This window comes from Aphelocoma coerulescens (assembly GCF_041296385.1).
Source record: "Aphelocoma coerulescens isolate FSJ_1873_10779 chromosome W unlocalized genomic scaffold, UR_Acoe_1.0 ChrW_unloc_scaf_1, whole genome shotgun sequence".
Lineage (NCBI taxonomy): Eukaryota > Metazoa > Chordata > Aves > Passeriformes > Corvidae > Aphelocoma > Aphelocoma coerulescens.
This window is the reverse complement of record NW_027184080.1, coordinates 13,113,048-13,135,532: the sequence shown is the minus strand read 5'-3', so window position 1 is coordinate 13,135,532 and position 22,485 is coordinate 13,113,048. Positions and strand designations below refer to the sequence as shown.

General features: G+C 40.7%; 1 protein-coding gene across 6 annotated transcripts in view; it reads right to left on the bottom strand.

Annotated features, from left to right (window-relative positions):
* Nucleotides 1-22,485, bottom strand: part of LOC138102693 (kinesin-like protein KIF2A) — a 226,453-nt gene that overhangs the window by 14,614 nt on the left and 189,354 nt on the right. For 4 of the 6 annotated variants that reach the window (XM_069000411.1, XM_069000412.1, XM_069000416.1 and 1 more), the window contains 5 exons: nt 13,048-13,158; nt 6,089-6,156; nt 4,166-4,279; nt 2,937-3,087; nt 1,247-1,348 (listed from right to left, as the gene is read on the bottom strand). In XM_069000411.1, the coding sequence (XP_068856512.1) occupies nt 1,247-1,348; nt 2,937-3,087; nt 4,166-4,279; nt 6,089-6,156; nt 13,048-13,158 (546 nt within the window). The remainder of the gene's footprint in view (nt 1-1,246; nt 1,349-2,936; nt 3,088-4,165; nt 4,280-6,088; nt 6,157-13,047; nt 13,159-22,485) is intronic. The other 2 variants (XM_069000413.1, XM_069000414.1) reach the window with 1 other exon arrangement.

Genomic DNA, 22,485 nt, shown 5'->3' with positions numbered 1-22,485 from the left:
ACCCATGGCTCTGTACTTGTATCAGTATCAGCATGTATATATGTATATAATTCGGGTGATGCATGTATTTATATGGTTAAAAGGGTTAAGTTTCATGTAACATGTTAGTATGGGAAAAATTCGGGGTGGATAATGTAGGGGTTTTAGGAGCTCTCCTGGTTTTTGTCTGTTAAAGGAATTTTGCTCATACATATTGCTCAGGGAGCAAATGGCTGGGTACTTAAGAAAAACAAAAGAGCTGACTACAGGTTGGGGCGCATCTGGCTACTCTTTTGTTTTCACCTGAGTGTGTGGGGGCAGTCCGTCTCGGCGTTCAGACAGAGAGGGAAGCTGCTTTCTTCAGCCGCTTTTTTTCCTTCTGCTGGAGAAGCCCCGGGATCCCAAGCCTGCCTTCCCTGCCCCGCTGGGAGCTGGGCTGTGGCCGCCCTGCCCCACCGCTGCTTTGAGCCTTTGCTATGTTGTAGCCCTGCTCGCCCTGCCTGCCCAGACCTCCGGGGGGTTCCCCATTTGGATACACCTCGTCTACCATCCGGGATTTGTGCTCGTCCCTGCCATTCCAGCCTGCGATTCCAGCCTGCTGCTCCCGAGGGTCCAGCTGGACACCGGGTTCGGCTGCCCAGGGGTTTGTGAAGCTTCTTTGTCCCATCCCTTCCCAGGATCCCAGGCCACCAGTGCCGCGTGCTCCCCGAGCTCAGTCCGGAGCGCCCCCTGCAGCTGCAGGGGAACCATCACACCTGCCCTGCTCACCGGAAGCCGCTAGCACCCCTGCCGGCTGCAACCGGAACTGCACCCGAGGGGAAAGGGCCTGACAGCCGAGAAGGCTGGCACTGGGTTTGTGATTGTTTGCTGTTACTGCCATAGTTATTGTTGTTTATTTGCCTTGTTATACACATATAGATATATAATAGTAAAGAACTGTTATTCCTATTTCCCACATCTTTGCCTAAAAGCCCCTTGATTTCAAAATTATTATAACTCGGAGGGAAGGGGGGTTGCATCTGCCATTCCAAGGGAGGCTTCTGCCTTCCTTAGCAGACATCTGTCTTTAAAACCAAGACAATAGTAAATAGTTGAAATAGTAAAACAAAAATAGCAACTTTTCTTACAATTAAGACAGTCTGTTTAGGGAATCTCTGAAAGCAGCAGAATGACCAGATGATATCCTACATCTTCCTGAGTATGCCCTTTCATTGGCAAAACTTGAATTCTTGGATTAGGATAAAACTAAGTAGGCTCCATCTTTTACCTGGAAGACAGCCCTGTGGTCTTCTACTACTTGCTCTTCCATTTCCACCATTTGTGACACAGCTTCATGGAAAGTAAACAACTGTGGAGAAACTTCCTCTTCCTAAAAACAATAGTTAAGCTTGTTAGTCTCAAAAGAACTGTGGCTACAGGAAATATCTTTAATATAATCACAGAACATGAAAAGAAATATGCAGAAAGCAGAACCTGTCAAAAATAAAACTTAATACTTTCTAACAAGAAAATGTCCAGAAATGAGTGGACAGAGCAATAAATTTAAACTGTTCAGAGAGTTACATTTAATTCATATTCATTAAAAATTTCCAGCCACTAACCCTAATGGATACTGGAAAACAGACTATTCTGCATTAAAAAAAAAAACAAGTTAAAATAATGGGAGGAAGAATTCATAAGTGAAGAATGTTAATTTCTAGTAGGTTTTAATAAGAAAATTTGTTTTCCTTTGGGGCTTTTTGTTGTGCCAGTTTTCAATAAAGAGAACAGCAATTACATTCAATACATTTCAGGAAATCAAAATTAAATTAACCCTTTGAAAAAAAAAAAAGTGGACTAAATGTAAAGTAAAAAATCTTAAAGTATGTTGTCATGAATACATTAGAGGAATGCACAACACAGATTTACAAACTGGGACAAACAGGACTTCTTTAAACATAAATAGTTAATCACAATGAAAAGGGAAAGCACTAGGTAGGCTGCAATTAATGTTTTAGCAAGACAGTACGGTTCCTTTTACCATGCCTTTAAAATCTTTTTTACAACACATTGAAAAGCTTAATTGAATTCCACATGAACAAGGAAAAAGTATGATATGAAAGGATATCTGGCTGTAAGGACTGTCCAGTGGGAAGCTCTAGGAATCACTAGCATGTTCTTATAAAATAGAGTCCTGGAAGAAGAGACAGTTATTAAAATGAGAAATACAGCAAACACCATATAGAGGTGCTTGAAAAGGCAGAGAGCCTGGAGAAAAATAATTTAGGGTAGTAAGGATTTTTCTTTTGTACCTTTCATCAGTATTTTCACAAACCAACTTGAACATTTAAGGAACCAGGACTAGAGCTGATAATCAGTAGTGAGGGAAAAAATGCCCTTTATAAGATGCCTCTCAGTCCCAGCTCTCCACTCATGCAGCCCAAGGAGACATCCTGGGAACATGATGTGGCTTTCTCCCAAACATTGCTCTGGGGTTTCACTCCATGAAAATCAGGATGTTGGGAAGAGGAATGATGGGTAGTCAGATTTCTAAACACAAAGAAAGACAAACTTGCTCGAAACATGGTTCCATGAAGGAAAATTAATGGTCAAAACCACAGGAGTGTTAAATAAAATGGATGCACTTCCCAGGCTACTTCTAACTATCTAATAAGAGATGTAGCTATACTGGAAAAATGCACATTAAAAATGTGAGAGCCTAGAGCAGACCCTGCCTAGATTAAAAGCCCTAATCAACAAGCAAGATAAAGAAAAGTAAAATGTTCTCCTCTCACCATTCAAGAAATCTTTTTTTTTGTGTATATGGGAATGAACATAATAGCATAAAGTGAAAAGGTGAAAAGTCATGCTGTATCTACTTAATGATATTGCTAACAGGCTATAAATACACATTACTCCGGATTTGTTTTGCCACTGTATTTATTATCTCTTTCTGTGTAATGCTGTAAACCACTCACATTTTGTTCACAAAGCAGTTTGAGATCATCTCTCTGAGGAGAGCTCCCCACACCCCACTGTGTCTCTAAGTCATCGATCTGATTGGGAGCATGGTGTATAATAGGACAGATATCTCCTGCAGCACTAGGATCAACCATCAATTCCTTCACCCTACATTCAGAAAATATTTAGTAAATTAGTAACTTCCTGTTCAAAAGTCACAACCAAAAATAAAGCTCATTTATGCACAATTTAATTAATTTAATAAGGATGCTGATTTCAGTTTCACAAATTTAATGTACTTTCAGTGACAAAAAGATGTTAGTTCAACTCCTAAAAAGCAGACTTTCAACTACTTGCAGATGGATTGCAGTCCATCTTCTAGCAAGAGGCATTTTTTGATTGAAATCTTAGTACTCATTAACTGTTAAGAGGGCAAAAATCTCCAGACCCTCAATATTAACTCCTCAATAAGGAATAATATTTGAAAGAAAAGTTCATTCAGCATCCTAAACTTGACCATAATTTTTTATGTGCACACAATTGTGCTTTTAAGAAGTCAGTCAGTACCCTACTAGCTGTTATAAGCAAATCCACCAAGAATTCTGAAGAAAATAATAATTTGCAGCCATCTATCTCAGAGAATGAATAGATCATTTAATTAAAATAATTTAAAAGGTAAAAATATCTTATTAAAATCTAAGGTTCTTGCAGCATGAGAATAGTTTAAAAGATTGATAATGATTCTATCAAAAAAAAAGCCCATTTAAAAGAACGCTTATGAAACAGAGACATCAAACTCTGCAAGTATAGCAAGTTTTAGAACAAATTCTTAAATTTTAAGGGGAATTTCTTTTTGAAGTAGCACATATTTACTACAATGGAAACTATTTCATTCATCTTTGGAATGATTAAAAGTTTAAAAATTTATTTTCATTTTAAATTAGATATATTCAAATTACCCTAAACACAGGCTTGTCAGATTTGGTCCATTAAATGTATGAAGGTGACATCACTTTTTTTTTAATGTATGAAGGAAACTAGCAAGCCTGGATCCAGAGTGTGGTTGTTGAGAACAAAATAATGGGAAGATGATTGCAGATCATGCAGAACCATGACCTGACAAACAAAATAAACACAAAGTATGTGTGACTCAAGGCAAGGGGATTAATGAAAGGTTTGTCTGTAAAATTACATTGCCAAAAAGAAAAGTCAAAAATAAACATTTCATATATAGAATGAAGTAGACCTGGTGATTGAAGGAGAAAAGTCGTCATACTCATAGGAAGGAGAGAGATCAGAGCGACTGCCACTACCCTGTGAGAAGGGAATGTCTGAAGGACTAATTCCAAATTCCTTTACTCTGCAGCAGCAAAATACAGCAGCAAATTAAAAGAAAATGTTCTCATAAACACAGTTAAAATGATAACTCTGTTTAGCATTCTTAAATAGTTTAACAATAAAATCATTTTTACATTAAAAAATGACTCGACATATTTAAATCTTCTGCAAATAGTTACAGATCACTAACAAAATTGAACAAAATCAGTGCTGGTAATTTGCAGGAGAGTATAATAGCAATGTTTTCAGAAGAGTAATTCCAGATTTCAGTTTGTGCAGTTAATAAAAGTTGCTCTACATTCAGTATTTCATTAAACTGCTCCTTTTAACATATCGAACCACTACAATGCCTTAAATTCTATACTGCCCCATCTTACACTGTGCAGACACTGGTGTTCAGCACCCAAAAACTACTTGTACTATGAGAATTATATATTGGTAGAAAAAATTAAAATATTACACAAAACACATGAAGCAACTTTACAGTGATGGGCATAAAAAATTAACTCTACCCCAGCCAAAACCAGCACAACCCCATAACAACACATAAATTTAACAGCAAGGGGAAGAAACAGTTTCAGCACAACAATTTAGCATACTAGAAATAGGTATTTAATTTGTTTTTCAGTGTCCATTTCTGAAGTCACTTCAGCAATACGTATTCTATAAGGGATAGAAAGATCCAATGAGTTTCAATTAATGTGACACGTCCTTCATTATGTTACTGTAAGCAGGAGACTAGATGCCCCCTTCTCACCAGGAAGGAAATCACATAGACTGGTCCAAGCCAGGTAGATTTGCTACTAACTTGATCCAAAGAGAAAGACATTAGGATACCGAGAGGAACAGACGGTAAATTACCCTAGCAGTCCTCTGTGCCCAATTAGCAACTGGCTGCAGGGAGGGGGCAGGGGAAGCAAAGCAGGAGAGGATGTGGTTCTGCCCTATCTTTCACTGGGGCAAGCAGACCACTGGGTGGTAGCTTCTTCTGGCAAAACCAGGCTTTCTGATGTCCCAGAAACTTGTTTGCCTCCTTTATTCTTTGCAGCAAAGTGGTGGGTGGGTCTCTGGGGTGCAGGGTCTCATTGCATGCACATGCAGGACCCCATCTCCCCAAACATTAATAATAGAACTGCAGCTGTGAAAGGCTCACACTGACTGAAGAGACAAACACTTTCAGAGAGCAGTACAGGTCTCAGAGATGATGCATCATGCTCTGGAGACACTAACTTCTCCACTGATTATGTCACTGTTGGATTAGCTGACTGTAGGAGTCTCAGATATTTGCCTGAAGTTGGGAAATATAAAATTTAGGCCACAGCAACTGCCGAATTTTCATAAGAATAAGCAAGTTGAGATAAATCTATATATGATATGATATATCATATATATAAAAGAAACATGCTGGCAACTGAATGCAATTCCACCAAGGGGATGAAAAATCACATTGCAGAAAGGTATTTCAGCTAACACCCCAGGGAATCATCATGAAAACTGCCTAACCCTAATGCAAGAGGTGATACCTCCAGAGCAGGGACAAAACTAAGAGAGTCGTCTCCCAAATTCCTTGCAATCCCCACTATATCCATTTCTGGATAATGGCCTAAATGCAGTTTCTATTGATTCTCTTGTAATGGTTGTAAAAAGTTACAAATTAAATTAAATGCGATCCTGAATCAGTAATCAGTATTTTGGGTTTAGTCTTATTAAGAAATGCAAGTACACTAAAATTATTCAAGTAGTTAAAATAATTATACATCATGGAACAACAGTATTCCAAACATCAGTGATCAACAGCCAATATATCTATAAGCAATAACATTTTCCATACCTATTTGCATATCTCAATGTATTTAGAGTGTTTTCACATGATGCTATCCCTGGAGAAATTGTAGCGATCTGGAGAAAACAAGCCACGCATTAATAAATCACTTTGTACAGATGAAACAGTAGATGAATTTAAATTATCTCCACTTTGATTTGAGATGTTCTACAAAAACTGTCTACTATGTACAGCTGTCCTAATGCTGGAAATGATACAAAGTTTAAAATTTTTTTGTAACTTTAGTCAGTCTTGTTCGCCTTTGCCCCGGGGAAAGGGAATTTAAGTTTCTTTTCAAAGGACTGTTTCATCACTCAAGGCGTGATGAGTTTAACATCTCAACAGACTGGGAGTAGCACAGAAGATACATAAAAGATAACGACCATTAATGACCATTAACGACCACCAACTCCAAACATCACCCCTAGCATGGTCGGAGACACCTGGTCCGGAAAAGACTGATAAGAGAACCAAGGAATGAGGACCAAATTAGCATCAGAGGCGAAGAAATCCATAACCGAAAAGAAATCAAATACTAAGAATTGTGTAACTTGGGACCAATGAACATTGAACCAATTAATTTCTATGGGTTTTGACTTTCTAAGTATCTGAAAAATCTAGTAAAGAGTCGTGTCATGGAATGATTTTCTCTGCACACCCGGGCAATGTGTGAATGAAATGATTTTGTTGCACATGCTGGCCAGAACAACATCCTGTCCAGAACAACATCCTGGCCAGAATAAAGTAATGCCTTGATTCTCTAACACTAAAAATGTCTCACAGTCTTCCTAAATAAATGCAAAACTCTAATTAAAAAAATAAGACTCCTCAAGGAGGGAAATATGCAACTCAGTAGAAAGTAAGTCTAATGTATCCTGCAAAAAATTACCGGATTTTTATCTATATCTATATCTATATCTATATCTATATCTATATCTATATTTGTAGTCTGTTCAAGCAAACTGTATACTTATTTGAGAGACCTATTTTGGCCACAGTCTACAACTGTACTTAATGATATTAAAGATAAGCATGTTTATTTCCCTAAGTTAAGATTTATATTTTTTCTGAACTGAATATTATCTGTAAATAATACTTAATAGCTCACTTATTATCAAACATCTGGAATCTATGTCTTTCCTTTTCCAGTTAAATAAAATACCCTAAAGATCTCACCTTCTTTTCAGCATTCAGCAAAAATAACTGTGACCAGGCAACAGTGGCATCATTATTTGCATTAGCTTCTCTCAGTAGTCCAATTTTCTCATCTGTGCTCCTTTCAGGAGAGCCATAAAGGCTCTACCCAGGACAAACACCTCTATGATCCTACACACTAACTTTTTTTTTTTTTAGCAGCACAGCATCAGGAGACTGAAACTGATGAATATTAGATAATCCTGATGTTGGGGGTTAGGTTTCTTAAGGGATTTTTTTTCCCCATTTGTTGTCATGGAAATGACAAGTGGACCTCATTAAGAGACAAAAGGTGTAGCCAGGGCCTTGGCATACCGTTGGAATGGTTCTAGGGGAGCGGGGGAAGCGGTGTGGATTTTTGTCAGTTTCTTAGCTGGGTGTGGTGCAGTCTTTGCCCGGCTTGGAGGGTGGACGGCTGTGGGTTTTGGTGCTGGACTTCTGCCCAGGGGACTTGCTGCTACTGCTGAACCTTCCTTGCTGTTTCTCCTTACCGCTGGTAAGCCACTGCTCACAGGAGCGACCGTTGGACTGGGACTTTTAGGCACCCGCCCTTGCTGGGAGAGACCCTCACCATCTGCATGGGTGCCTCAGGGTAAAACCGGGCCCCCACCTCCTTCCTCTCTCCGGAGGGAGAACCTCCCGGCTGCTTACTGGAGCCTCGGCTGCTGCTGCCATCGCCAGGACACTGTACGGGACACGTAAGAGCCAGGGGAAAACCAAAACACTCCCCACCCTCCACCTTCTCTCCCCGGGGCCACCATTACCCCCTAGGGAGGCTCAGGCAGCTTCAGAGGGCGGCTGAAGCAAGCTCAGAGCCAACAGCGCCCCTTGGACCCGCAGGGAGTCACTGCAGCCTCTCTGCCTCAACGCGAGCCATTAGCGCCCCCTGCCGGTTGTGATCATAACTACACCAAAGGGGAAATTGCTTGACGGGCAGAAAAAAGGCTGTTATTGGGATTTTTTTCTGTTTTGTTGTTGTTGCTGTTGTAATTGTTGTTTTTCTGCCTTGTTTTATATATATATATATTCTAGTAAAGAACTGTTATTCTGTTTCCCATATTTTTGCCTGAAAGCCCTGTAATTTCAAAGTTATAATAGTAAGGAGGGAGGGGGTCATATTTTCCATTCCAGGAAGGTTCCTGCCTTCCTTGGCAGCCACCTGTCTTTTAAACCAAGACACCTGGTCTTTTCATTCATCCTGATGCTGCTATTACTGTACAAAAGTAATCCTGAGAAGAATGTCTCCTACTGGGAGGAAAGGAAAAATATGAGGTGGGAGTGGGTTAGAAAGTCTAAAGACCCTGCTACCACATAGACTTAAGTTTAAACCTCTAATACTGTTATGCATCAGTTGTGTGATAAACAGCTATTATAGCATTGGCTTTCACAGGTAGTGAAATGTAAGAAATATTATGTATTGGAATATGTTAGGAAAAATTATGTGCATGTTAAGAATAACTTTGCTATGCAGATATTTACTAGTTAACATTATAACTAGGGTTAAAGTTACAAGATGATTATATAGCTTGAGCTATAAGATACCTATATAATTTGAATTATAACTTTTTATACAATGTAATAGCTAGTAAATGGTTAACTAATTGCTTAATGCTTAAATAAACGGAAAGCCAGGTGGATAATCTCAAAAGTAGACAAGATAAGAGAAGCAGCAGGATGTGCTAATGAGACTGGAATTCAAACCAATTAGACCCAGAAAGACCTAGGAACACCATAACTGCACATGCTCCAAAGACAAAGTTGAAAAGTTCAAGATATGAGGAAGACCTGAGCCTTCATCAGAGAAGACCCCTGAAGACCCTCACATCATAATACACATGCTCTAAGAGGCAGACCGGGGGAGGAACTATGTTAATCCCTTCTAAAAAAAAAAAAAAAGTAAATTAATTCAGAGAAAAACTATGCCTATGCATTGTAGTTTATTAATATGCATGATGTTAAAGCATATAACCGGGAAGTTTGTGTAAGTGTGTGTGCTTCTGGCTTTGAGCCAAGCACCCAGCGCTGTCCTTTGCTTTAAGTGACCTTTGTCCCCTGTTGTCCCTTATTAAATTTATAAAACTCCAAAAACAAAAGGAGTGGGCTTAGTTTCTCATACTCTCAAGTACCTCAGCCAATGGGGAAAGAGAGAGGGAAATGTGGCCGGGAAATTAGGATAAAAAGGAGGCTGCGTCCTCCTAACAATTTGAGAGACCCCATGGGAAATGCCTCATGGCCTCTCCCTTTATTCGAATAAAGTTACAGGACTCCTTTGTGTCCTTTTTGGACATAAACCTCTAACATTATGGATTAATTTTCCTGACGAAGGCTAGGTTGGATGGAGCTCTGAGCAACCTGGTCTAGTGAAAGGTGTTCCTGACCATGGCAGTGGGGTTGGAACTTGATGATCTTTAAGGTCCCTTCCAACCCAGGACAATCTATGACCTCTCCCTGTCCTTACCTCAACCCATGAGCCTTTAATTATATTTTCTCTCCCTTGTCCAGCTCAGGAGGGCAGTGATAGAACAGCTTTGGTGGGCTCCTGTCAGCCAGCCAAGGTCAAACCACCACAACAGTATTTCTTAAAATTTCTTCAATGCTTTAATTTACTTCACATAAACACTCTTCTAGAGAACATAGCAGTGATGTCTACAGTCCACTGCAGAAACCTGAAATTAAGCTACTCATTATTAAACTATATTTGCATTAATTTTTAGAAGTTTGAAGCACCCCAGTTAATTACATAGCTCTGCTGCAAACAAGCAGTCAGTGTACCTGCAGGATAAGTACTCTTTTAATTTAATAAAATACTGTTCAACTTTAGCTATTATAAACCATAATTATATGCCTTTTTCTTTACCTGTATATTTCATCAGTAGAATTTTGCCAGTGTATCATATAAAACCTAAACATGAACATACTTTAAAACTAGGCCCTCCTGCCGAAGAACCAAATGCAAATACCACACTGGAAGGCTGAATGCATTTTCTTGGTAAAAAAGGCAAAGGAAGACCCAGAAGCTGCAGATCATTGTCCACTCTTCTCACCACTTGGCCACTGGAGTGCAAATCTCCTCTCCTCTTTCCAGGGAACTGGGGAGGACTGGAGGTAGATCCAGGCTAAGGTATCTACTACACTGTTGGAGAATAGAATTATTGGGATCAATAAAAGAACTGTGCAAGCTATTGAGCTGGAGGTTTTTGGGCCTGTGTGTGTGACACTTTCCGTGGGAAAGTCTCTGTGAAAAGCAAAACAGTTTCAGCCTGAGAAATTTCAGGGAGTAACGTACTTGCAGGTGTGATATCTAGGAGTATAAGGGAGGCAAGGGCAAAATTCTTTTGAACATAACAAGACTGTGGAAAACTGCCAATGTAGTCGAATTGTGTAGAAATAGAAATATGTCCTGATAAGCGTTAAGCCACTTAGGAGCGAACAAGCTGGTATACTAGATAAGTGCCTTTAGACTGCTAATAAAGGGGAGTGTATTTTTCAACCATATTGGTTGGCCTCTGTTTTTCTCCCCCCGCCGGGGATCCGAGCTCACTGTCCCACCGCGCCTTCCGACACTACACCTCCCTCAATTCAATATATGTTGTTCAGAAACCTGTCAGAGCTCTAGACAGGCAGATTGTTTCTGCATCCATCTAGTTATCACAGGAACGGGTGCTGCAAATGCAAGAACTCAATTCAAACAACCGTAAAAATGCACTGTAGGTTTCTTTTCTTTCTCTCCTTCGTTTTAACTGTAATTCAGAGTAAATCATAACCACACAAGTGCTACTCTTCCTACATCAGTATCTTAAGAAAAAACATTGCTGATTAAATTCTGGATAAAAATTACATGCAAACAAACACCAAATCCATAATGTTACAAATGGTCCTAGTACTGAGAAACTACATGGAATAGTAACAAGAAGAATGAGTTTGAAAGTAGTGTCTCATCATGAAAAGGTTTTCTTATTCTTAAAGTGACTGCAGTTATGTGAATAAAAAATAATTCAAACATATTTTCACTCACTTTCAGAGAAGATTTTTTTCCCTAATTTCGAACTATATTGAATATAAAAGGAATGAATGCAAGCTTTATCAGAAATTAAACACCCATAGATCACAGATTATTCTCGATGGCATTTTCATGCATTCAAACAGGAAAAATGTTACGTTAGCTCTATGAAAAGAGTAATAATTAAATAAAAAAGCTTTGACAAAATGAAGACAGCTTGTTAGCACTTTAAGGAGTGGTAAAGGTGATGGTGAGAACTTCACAAAACATTCACAAATGTTACTCCTTCTATGTACAGAGAGGAATTCCCAACAGGCTAACTTTCCAAAACTTCTTCAGCAGTGAGGATACATTGCCTAGAGATGCACGGTTTAGCTTTCTGATCTTGAATATGATTTATGAAGTTATGTCCCAGTGGAAAGAAAACCAAAGAAAAAAGATTAATCATAAATGCTATTTTACCACCCATTTCATATTAGAACCATACCTAACATCCAAAGATGATGTTAGGCTGCCCTAACATCATGGTTTTCATGTGGTCTGCAGATTTCTGTGACCTCTAGACTAATGCCAAGGGGCCTGTGGAAAGTAACCAAAACAAATGTATTGGGTCTGGCTGAGCTGGAGTTCATTCTCCCATAGCAGCCCTCCCAGTGCTGTGCTTTGCATTGGGAGCTGGAAAGGTGTTGAGAACACTCCAGTGTTTTGGCTACTGCTGAGCAGCTCTGCCACAGCATCAATGCTGTCTCTCAACATTCTGCCCCCTCACCCCCCGAAGGCCAGTAGGCTGTGTGTGGGCAAGATCCTAGGAGGAAACATAGCTAGGCCAGCTGACCCAAAGCATATTCCATACCATATGATGTCTGCTGAGATGTAAAAGCTAAGAAAAAGGAGGAGGAAGGGGGACGTTCATTTTTATGACATTTGTCTTCCAGAGCAACTGCTACACATGGTGAAGCCCTGCCTCCCAGGAAGTGGCTGGACATTGTGTGCTGATGGGAAGTAGAGAATAAAACTCTTTGGATTTCCTTTGCTTCTGCATGCAGCCTTTGCTTTTGCTTTATTTAACTGCCTTTATCTTGACCCATGACTTCTTTTCCATCTTATTTTTCCCCCCACTGTTCTGCTGAGAAGGGGAATGATAAAGTAGCTTGGTGGGCACCTGGCAGCCAGCCAAGATCTACCCACCATAGCAAACAAGCTGAACAGCCAGTGTCCACTGCAGAGAATTTACATTTCCATAAGGAGAAATACTAAGGATGCACAAATAAAACCACTGGACATCTGTGCTTTTATCTGTTCTTTCCCCCATCTGACAGAAGAATTCTGTTTTTTCAGATTGATGCAAATGCACTTTTATACAGTACACAACTATTAATCTCATCTGTCCCAACCACTTCTCCCCTTAACAGCCTAGAGCATATTCTAATGCCTTTGATACCAATTCTAAACTTGACTTTGCCATTTAAAGATCATAACTCACCACTATACTTCCAGTGTACACCACCTTTTCCAAAATTTTGATTCAACAAACAATATTATCATATAATTAAGACATTATTAAAAACAAACAATCAAACAAAAACCCCCTCAAGCTAAAGTGCTTCTAGCTATTTGTCTTGCTAGAAAACAAGAACAAGCAATAAGAAAGGTCAATAAAAAGTGAGAAAGTTATCTGAAATGCTTCTGCTGAAAGACTAACTCCAAATATAGTCTCAGTTAATGTATAACCTCAATTAATTGTTAAAACATACAGTTAACTAAACAAACTTACCATACAGGTACGGGAGTTTTCTCCTATGAATGAATCTCTTAGCACCTGAGTAAGTTTACTTGCTCTGAATGGCGTATGAGGTTTATTTCGGCCTAAGGCTCTAATACACTCCTGAAAGAACAAACAGGTTTATATTTCATAAAATCAGAGTAAAACCTCGTATATATACAATCCATATTAAAGAAAAATATATGATACAAATGCAATTCAAAATCAGAAAATATATGCCTTAGTTATGTTGCTGAAGTTATGTAAGATTGAATTCAAGAAGTGTTAGACTTTCATTAAGCTCAGTAGAGAGGTTGGAACTTAAAAAGGACTTAGGAGCCTAAAAACTTTCTGAATCTCATCTAAAACATTTACATATATTGTATTCAACAAGAACAAAAAATTCATTGTTGATGTTAAATCTCCAGACTAATGACTATTTCTGATTATGATCTGCAAAAGCCTGAATGATCTACAGCCTCTGGCAGCAGAAGCAGCACGGACCATGACTGGCATTAACTCTATCAGTTAAAAGCAGTAGCTTTGATTCTGGCTTCACCACTGACTTTCTTTACAGCTCAGAAGAAAACACTGGTGCCCAAACTTTCTGAAAGCTTCCACAGGTCACAAACCTAGTAAGTATAAGCTCTGTATTGATGTACTCAGTATTGGAAAACACTTGAAAATGTAAGTCACTCCCTGTTTTAAAACATTCTTCATGAAAACAGGGATAACATTTACCTCCCCTTTTAGTTGCAAGAATGGTATGGGGCTAAACTAATATCTGTAATTGGTTGAAGAGTTCCAGAGAGAAATACTGTACAGAATTTTAAGAAATTACTATAGAAGTTACAGCAGTAACTAAGTACAATAGCGCAAACCAAGATTGCACTAATCTAGACATCACTTCTGCCCACTCAAAGTTCTAACAGCAGCTAATAAATTACCTCTTATAGAAAGGAAGTTCAAATTTAAATTTGTTTTGCTGTTGTTGTCATATTTAGATTATTCATTCCAGTTTCTGGCTTTGCCTTAATACTTTGTATACAGGCATCTCTTCAGATTCAGGGCTTTCCTGGCACAGTTTTAACATGTTTACACACAGAACTTCTTCAAACAACTGTACATCAAAATCTTTTCATATTATAGCTTTGCTTTTAGCAAGACTAACAAATGGAATGGATTTTGTGTTACATGAATAGTTCTACAGTAGTTCAGCTAATCCTCAAGCTGCATCCATATTCTTGTGGCCTACTGAAATTTCCTAGAAACAGTTTCTTCCAAAAGCCAGGCTATAAACTCTGGGACAATAATCCAAGAAAGCACTGACACAGTGAAACAGCATAAAACAACTAAATGGGTTTAGAATACAAATGTCCCTATTTAGACCTGATGCCTTGAGAGGCCTCCTAGAAACAGAGACTAGACAGGAGTAAAGGATTAAAAGAGGTATTTATTTGAAAGGCCTTCAAAGGTATACCCTGGGGAGCCTGAAGCTATTCTCAAAATGGACCCCAAGATGGATGACAGGTCACAAGTTCTTCCCCCTTTTATAGGTTTGGTTCATTTGCATAGCAGGGTTAATTCTCCAATTAAAGCTTCAGTTTTCCCCTCAGCTTACCCCCCCCCTTATTGGCTCTTTGGTTTATACTTTTGGCCTAGGACAGTCTTGTTGTCCTTGGAAAGCAGGCCCGGAGAGGCTTTGTTATGTCTACCTAGCATGAGAGAGTAGAAATTAACAGGCTACAAGAAACTTTCAGTTACACACTAAGCAGTACAGAATCTGAAAAATATAACAGTTAAAACCTAAGGCATCACACTGAATGCCTTTTGAGCATTATAAAACAAATAATAAAAGCATTTTTTAATTTAAATAATATTTCTTGGTTTCTTGATGTCTTCTTGAATAATGTATGAAAAATTGCAGTGATTTCAAGGCCACGCCTTGAATATTGTGAGCAGTTTGGGGCATCACAATATAAGAAAGATAAGAAACTATTAGAGAGTGTCCAAAGGAGGGCAACAAAGATGGTAAAGGGCCTTGAGGGGAAGCCATATGAGGAGTGGCTGAGGACACTTGGTCTGTTTAGCCTGGAAAAGAGGAGAGTGAGGGGGACCTCATTGCAATCTACAACTTCCTAGTGAGGGGAAGAAGGGCAGACATTGATCTCTTCTCTGTGGTATCCTGTGGAGGGCTGTGAGCCCCTGGCACAAGAGCCCTCTGCACTCCCTTGGAGGAGAGAGGCCTGAGGGCAAAAAGACTCTCCCCAGAGATAAGCAACCTTCCTCTTCGTCATGGTGACAAAGTGAACCACCCCCAGCATGCCTTGTTTCTATATGGTAGTAGCCTGCACCCAGTTGGCTAATTGGTTTCTTACCCACCCCCTGTCTTTCCCATAAAAAGCCCCTGTTTCTGCCCCTGACCAGGGAGTCTTTGTCCCTGGCCTTCCCTTCACAGGGGCTGCTGGACAATAAAAGCTACCTCTGTGGAATTGCCAAATGAGGCTCCTGTCTCTCTGTCCCCGAGTTCGCCTTGGGTGATTTCACAAAGAGCTAAATGACTAGAGCTGATATCACTTGTAGCAGAGAAGTTGCTACACTTGCTGAAATCACCTGCTGCCCGGGGAGGCCTGCTATCACCCCTGGAAGAGTAGTTCTTTGCAGGGCGCTCTCTCTAGGAAGGTCGCGGCATACCAGTGCTGACCAGCATTGGACCCCCTGCGATAGTGTCCAGTGACAGAACCTGAGGGAATGGCCTCAAGTTGTGTCAGGGGAGGGTTAGGTTGGATATTGGAAAAAGGTTCTTCACCCACAGGATGGTTGGGCACCGGAACAGGCTCCCTAGAGAAGTGGTCACAGCACCAAGCCTGACAGAGTTCAAGAAGCATTTGTTGTTATGACCCACCCCTGAAGGTGAGGGTAACCCAGGTTCTTTTTACTAGATCCCTTGGGGTGGATTAGTGTGAAATAACATTGAATGATCAGTGTTTGTAAATATATATATGTAGAGTTTATTTTATAAAAAATTGGTTGCAATGGAAAGCAGGTATTGATACCTAAAGATTTTTGCTTTTTATGTATTTTTCATATATTCATAGCTCTGTATACTTCTATTACATAGTTAAATAGCTACTAGTATTTTTCCTAACCTTTCTCGTAGATTTTAGAATAATAAGCTAACCTTCTAACACATTCCTGAAATACTGTTTAGTCTTATTTTCAAGAAGAGAAGCCTGACAAGGATATTTTTTTTCCAACCAGAATCTGAGAAGACACAAGAAGAAATGGGGTAAAGAAGCCCCTGGACCAATTCCAATGGAGCAGTACCTGAGGAAAAATTACCTAACTGCTCTTCTAATTGGACAATATTAGTTAGATATGCTAATTTGTTAAACTTATAAAAATTGTAGAAATCTGATGCCAGGTGTGCCCATGACTATCGGGACACCTGGAAACTTCCAAATACAGGTCTGCTTTTTATTTTACTATTTTAACACTGTTGAAAGCTTTTCTCTTTTGATATTAGACAACAAAATGTAGCTGTTTTGGTTATCATTATCTCTAGTGATATGGGAATATAAAAGCATAAAAATATCACTCACTTGAAAAAATGCATAAGGGAAAAGAATGGAAGAAAGAGAAAGAAAGGGTAAGAGTAGTGTCTTAGGTTACAATGTAAGATGAAACCAAAAGTATGTATTCTATCACCATCTTCATAAGCTGTTAAAAACAGGTGGGGCAGTGTTCTTTATCTCTTCCATGACACATCCCTGATAACTCCCTCCAGGAGATATCTTCTGTTAATGGGCCATCAAGTCTCACTGCATAACTCATAAAATTATATCATCCCATTGTGAGATGCTCTGCCCAGGGGGAGGAACCAAGCATTCCATCCTGGATATAATCTGAGATTCTGAACACCAGAGACAACCCTTTCCTACTGGATTCCCAGAGGACAAGAGCTACATAGCCACCACTGGAATTTCAGAGGAAGACCAGACTCTTCTACAGGATCACTGCTTCAGCAGAACCACATCTATCACTCCAGGAGGACTCCAGCCACCATTTAATCAGACTGCTACCACCACCCTGACCAACAGGGTGTCAGGTTGTATCCTGACTCTGTCAGTTTAAGCCAGTGTTTCTGTATGATTGCCTTTATCTTAATTTTCCTATTAAATTGTAATTCAAACTTGGGATCTCCCATTGGTTTGCTTTCAAACTAGTACAAGTAGAAAGATACATAATCACTATCCGTGGATCTATGACAAGACTTGATTGTTGCTGTTGGTCAAAGTGGTTGTCCTGGGTTGCAGTGTATTCTATTACCATCCTCATGAGCTGTTGAAATCAGGTGGGGCACTGTTTCCTTGCCTCCTCCCCCCAGACTATCTTGCTGTTAATGGCCCATCATTGTCCTGCTGCATGACTCAGAGATAACTCCCTCCAGACTATCTTCTGTTAATGAGCCTAATCAACACTTGGCCTCATGACTCATTACCCTATTGTGAGATGCTCCACCCAGAGGGAGGAACCAAGCATCCCATCGTGGATATAATCTGGGACTCTTAACACCAGAGACAATCCTTTTCCACTGGATTTCCAGAGAACAGGAGCTACATAGCCACCACTGGACCTTCGGAGGAAGAGCAGACCTCTTCTTCTACAGGATCACTGCTTCAGAGGACTGCAACCACCATTCTACTAGACTGCTACCACCACCCTGCCTAACAGGGACTCAGGTTGTATTTTGACTCTGTCAGTTTGAACCAGTGTTTTCTTTTAGTCTTTTTCTTTTTCCTTTTCTTTTATTTCCCCATTAAATTGTTATTCTGACTTGGTGCCTCCCACTGGTTTGTTTTCAAACTACCACAGTGATGATTAAAGGTCTTGATCTGTTGGCAGTGGGGGGAAAAGCCCACAAAATACAAAGTCCAGTGGGTTAATATGTGCTTAGGTTCAGATGGGAATGCCCAAGCACCTCCCCTGGGGGGGGGAGTTTTACACTGTCTTTTGATCATGTGCAGTCCTCTTGTGGAAGGCCTCAGAAATGGGTCTGGAGGCACTTTGGAGGTCTTTGATGGTTTATGACTCCTTCTAAGACATGACAGACTCCTTCTAAGACATGACAGCTGCCTCTCACATGTGAATGTGACCTTCCCTGGGGAGGGTGTGTGTGTGTAAGGGAGGACAAATTGGCATAATAAAAATCACCATCCTGTTAATTAACAGTGGTAAATAAATCTGTCATAAAGGTGTTCTGGTTTCATCTGGGATAGAATTAATTTTGTTCTTAGTAGCTGGCACAGTGCTGTGTTTTGGGTTCAGTATGAGAATAATGCTGATAACACAGGGAGTCAAGGGCCTTTCAGTGTCTCATGCTGTGCCAGGGAGGAGCTGCACAAGAAACTGGGAGGGAGCACAGCTGGGACAGCTGATCTGAACTGGCCAAAGGAATATTCCATACTATACAATGTCATGCCCAGTATATAAACTGGGAAGTTTATATACAGTTTATAAACTGGGAGTTACCTGGAAGGGGGGAGGCCGATCACTGCTTGGGGACAGGTTGAGCATCAGTCAGCAGGTGGTGAGGAATTGTATCGTGCATTACTTGTCATTTTTGGGTTTCATTACCCTCTCTCTCTCCTTTTCACTACTATTATTATTAGTAGTATTTTTTACTTTGTTTCAATTATTAAGCTGTTTTTATCTAAACCCACAAGTTTTACTTTATTTTCCTGATTCTTCTTCCCATCCCACTGGGTGGGGAATGGGGAATGAGCAAACGGCTGCATGGTTCTTAGTTGCCAACTAGAGTTAAACCACAACAGTCGCTTTTGGTCCCCAACATGGGGTACAAAGAGTTAAGATAATGACAGATCTGACCAGAGTGTGTTAAAACAAATTTGTTATGGGCATTCATTGTTTTGGTTTAATTGTCACGGGTCACAATGTTGATTTATTTGCTCTCAGAATTGTCACACTTGTTCTCAGGATTGTGGTATGTAATACCTTACTTCCTGCATGTGTTCTCTGTGGTGATGTTTATCCTCCATGGGGCCTGGGCTAAAATTATCATTTTGTTGTACTTTGCAGTATTGGCTTATGATAGGATGGCATAGCTGGTATGTGTACTCAGCACTGCAGTCACCTCTGTACTTCAGGAGTCATCTATTGGGATCTTTGAATAATTACACTTTTTGTCTTTTCTCCTTGAAGAGCCAACCTATAGAGGAGACTGACATCCTTCCATCCGTCCTTCCGTCTGTCCTTCCGTCCTTCCTTCCCATCCAGGATGATTACAGTAGCATTTGAGAATTTTAAAGATTTTTAATATCCTTTGAATACTCTTGAAATCAACCTGGCCCTTTTGCTAAGAACCAGCATGTTGTTGGATGTGGTTCAGGTCTTGTTTAAACAGCTATTTAAGAACATCACCCAGAGATCTGCCCCAAGGCTGGATAGTTATGAGTGGCAGGGTGTGTGGGATAGTATGGGCAAGTGCCTAGGACAGTGGGCACCTCCAGTGTTTTTGAACCTCACCCCTGAGCAAGTGCAGAATATGGAAAAACTAGTAAAAGATTTGGAAAAAGTATGCTGTCGCCTTAGTAATTCCAGAGACACACAAATCACTGCAACGTGCTGGAGCCTGGCCCAGGCCTATTGAGCCCTGTTCAACACTGCTCAGTACCCTCGGGGAAAAGAAAGTCTCTGGAACTGGCAACAAAACAACAGGCCCTACGGCTACTCCAACGCCAGTGACAGGCACTGCAGCTACTCCCTTGTCTCGTCTGTGGAAAAACTCTCCCAGAGGTATAAAAAAATTGTTCCAGGAGTTCCATCAACAAAAAGAGGTTCTACTCCCCACCTGTATGGACCTGCATCTCAGCTATTAACAGTAAGAGTTCTTTTTCTCAAAAGGGAGGATATAGAAAATACACACCACAGAGTACCCTGTGGTTTTACTTGAAGGACCAAGGAAAGGACATGAGGGAGTGGGATGGAAAACCTACCTTGACCCTAGAGGCACAGGTACATGAGTTGCAGGGAAAAACAATCAGAAATGGGGGTTCTTCCAGGAAAGTTGCTGTTCCGGTCTCCAGTGGACAGTTCCCCAGGCAGAGTGGAAGGGCTGATTTTACTTCTGAGTCTATGGAAAGGAATTCTAATCCATTTCTACAAGTAAGTGGATAATCCTATGACCAGGAATAGAGGGGCCCTGCCTCCAGCCAGGCTGAGGAGAGGGACAACCAGGTTTACTGGGTAGTGTGAATCTGATGGTCTGGCACAGCAGCCCCACAGGAGTACAAGGCTTTAGTAGACACTGGTGCACAGTGTACCCTAATGCCATCAAGCTATGCAGGGGCAGAATCCATCCGTATTTCTGGAGTGACAGGGGGATCCCAACAGCTGACTGTATTGGAGGCTGAGATTAGCCTGACTGGGAATGAGGGGTAAAAACACCCCATTGTGACTGGCCCAGAGGCTCTGTGCATCCTTGGCACAGACTATCTCAGGAGAGTGTATTTCAAGGACCCGAAAAGGGGTAGGCTTTTGATATAGCTGTCTTGAAGATGGAGAAAGTTAAACAGTTGTCTACCTTGCCTGGTCTTTTGGAGGACCCTTCTGCTGTGGGGTTGCTGAAGGTTGAAAAACAGCAGGTGCCAATTGCTACCACAGTGGTGCACCAACAGCAATATTGCACCAACCAAGACTCCCTGATTCCAATCCATAAGATGATTCATCAACTGGAGAGCCAAGGAGTGGTCAGTAGGACCCACTCACCCTTTAATAGCCCCATAAGGCCAGTGTGAAAGTCTAACAGAGAATGGAGATTAACAGTAGATTATTGTGGACTGAATGAAGTCACACCATCACTGAGTGCTGCCATACTAGACATGCTGGAACTTCAATAGGAACTGGAGTCAAAGGCAGCCCAGCACTGCCACAATTGATAATGTTAATGTGTTTTTCTCAATCCCTCTGGCAGAGTACAGGCCACAGTTTGTTTTCACTTGGAGGGGCATCCAGTACATCTGGAATCAACTGCTCAGGGGTGGAAACACAGCCCAACCATCTGCCATGGACTGATCCAGACTGTACTGGAACAGGGTGAAGCTCCAGAACTCCTGCAATATATTGATGATATCATTGTGTGGGGAAATATAGCAGAAGAAGTTTCTGAGAGGGAAGAAAATAGTCCAAATCCTTCTGAAAGATGGTTTTACTATAAAACAAAGTAAGGTCAATGGACCTGCACAGGAGTTCCAGGTTTTAGGAATAAAATGGCAAGGTGAATGTTCTCAATAGCAATGTCTCCACCAACTAGTAAGAAAGAAACAAGCTTTCTTAGGTGTTGTGGGATTTTGGAGAAAGCACATTCAAAATTACAGTCTGATTGTCAGCCCTTGATATCAAGTGACCCAGAAGAAAAATTATTTCAAATGAGGCCCTGAGCAACAACAGGCTTTTGAACAAATCAATCAGGAGACAGTTCATGCTGTAGCCCTTGGGCCGGTTTAAATAGAGCAAGATGTAAAAAATGTGCTCTATACTGAAGCTGGGGAGAATGGTCCTACCTGGAGCCTCTGGCAGAAAGCACCAGGGGACACTCGAGGTCGACCTCTAGGTTTTTGGAGTTGGGCATACAGAGTGTCGCTGTTATCCCCAGAGAGACAGCAAAATCACGACATACGTCCAGATCAGATGATATGGCCGAAGCGACCTCGTTTAATCACCCATACCTTTTATAGCATGGTTCACATAAGAGAAATTACATGATTGGCCTATTGACCCACCACCTCTCAAGGTGATAGGTTGAGCAGAAAGACACCCATTTCCAAAAATTAAAGAAGGAAAATACTTTTCACAGTTTTCGTAACAACCTGCAGGTGTAGAAATGGTTTACATTCTCTCAAACTGTTGTCTATCCAGTTTGCATGAGAACGAAAGCTTTCACAGAGAAGCTGTGAGAAGCTGGATTTCTCTAACTGCCCTCTCATGAGAAAGAAAAGTTTCACAGGAAAATTCCTCTGCTAGCCCTTGCTAGCATCCACATACAGAGGATCTGAAGTCTGCTATACTTCAACTGAAAAGAACATACTGGCAGCTTATGAAGGGGTTCAAGCTGCTTCTGAGGTGATAAGTACTGAAGCAAAGCTCCTCCTGGCACCCCGGTTACCCATGTTGAGTTGGATGTTCAAAGGCAGGGTCTCCTCTGCACATCATGAAATAGATGCTACATAGAATAAGTGGGTCACACTGATCTCATGATGAGCTCTGATAGGAAACCCCAGTCATCCAGGAATCTTGGAAATTATCATGGACTGGTCAGAAGGCAAAGATTTCAGAATGTCACTAGAGGAGGAGGTGACATGCTGAAGAGGCCCCACTGTATAATGAAGTGCCAGAACATGAGAAGTAATATGCCTTGTTTACTGATGGGTC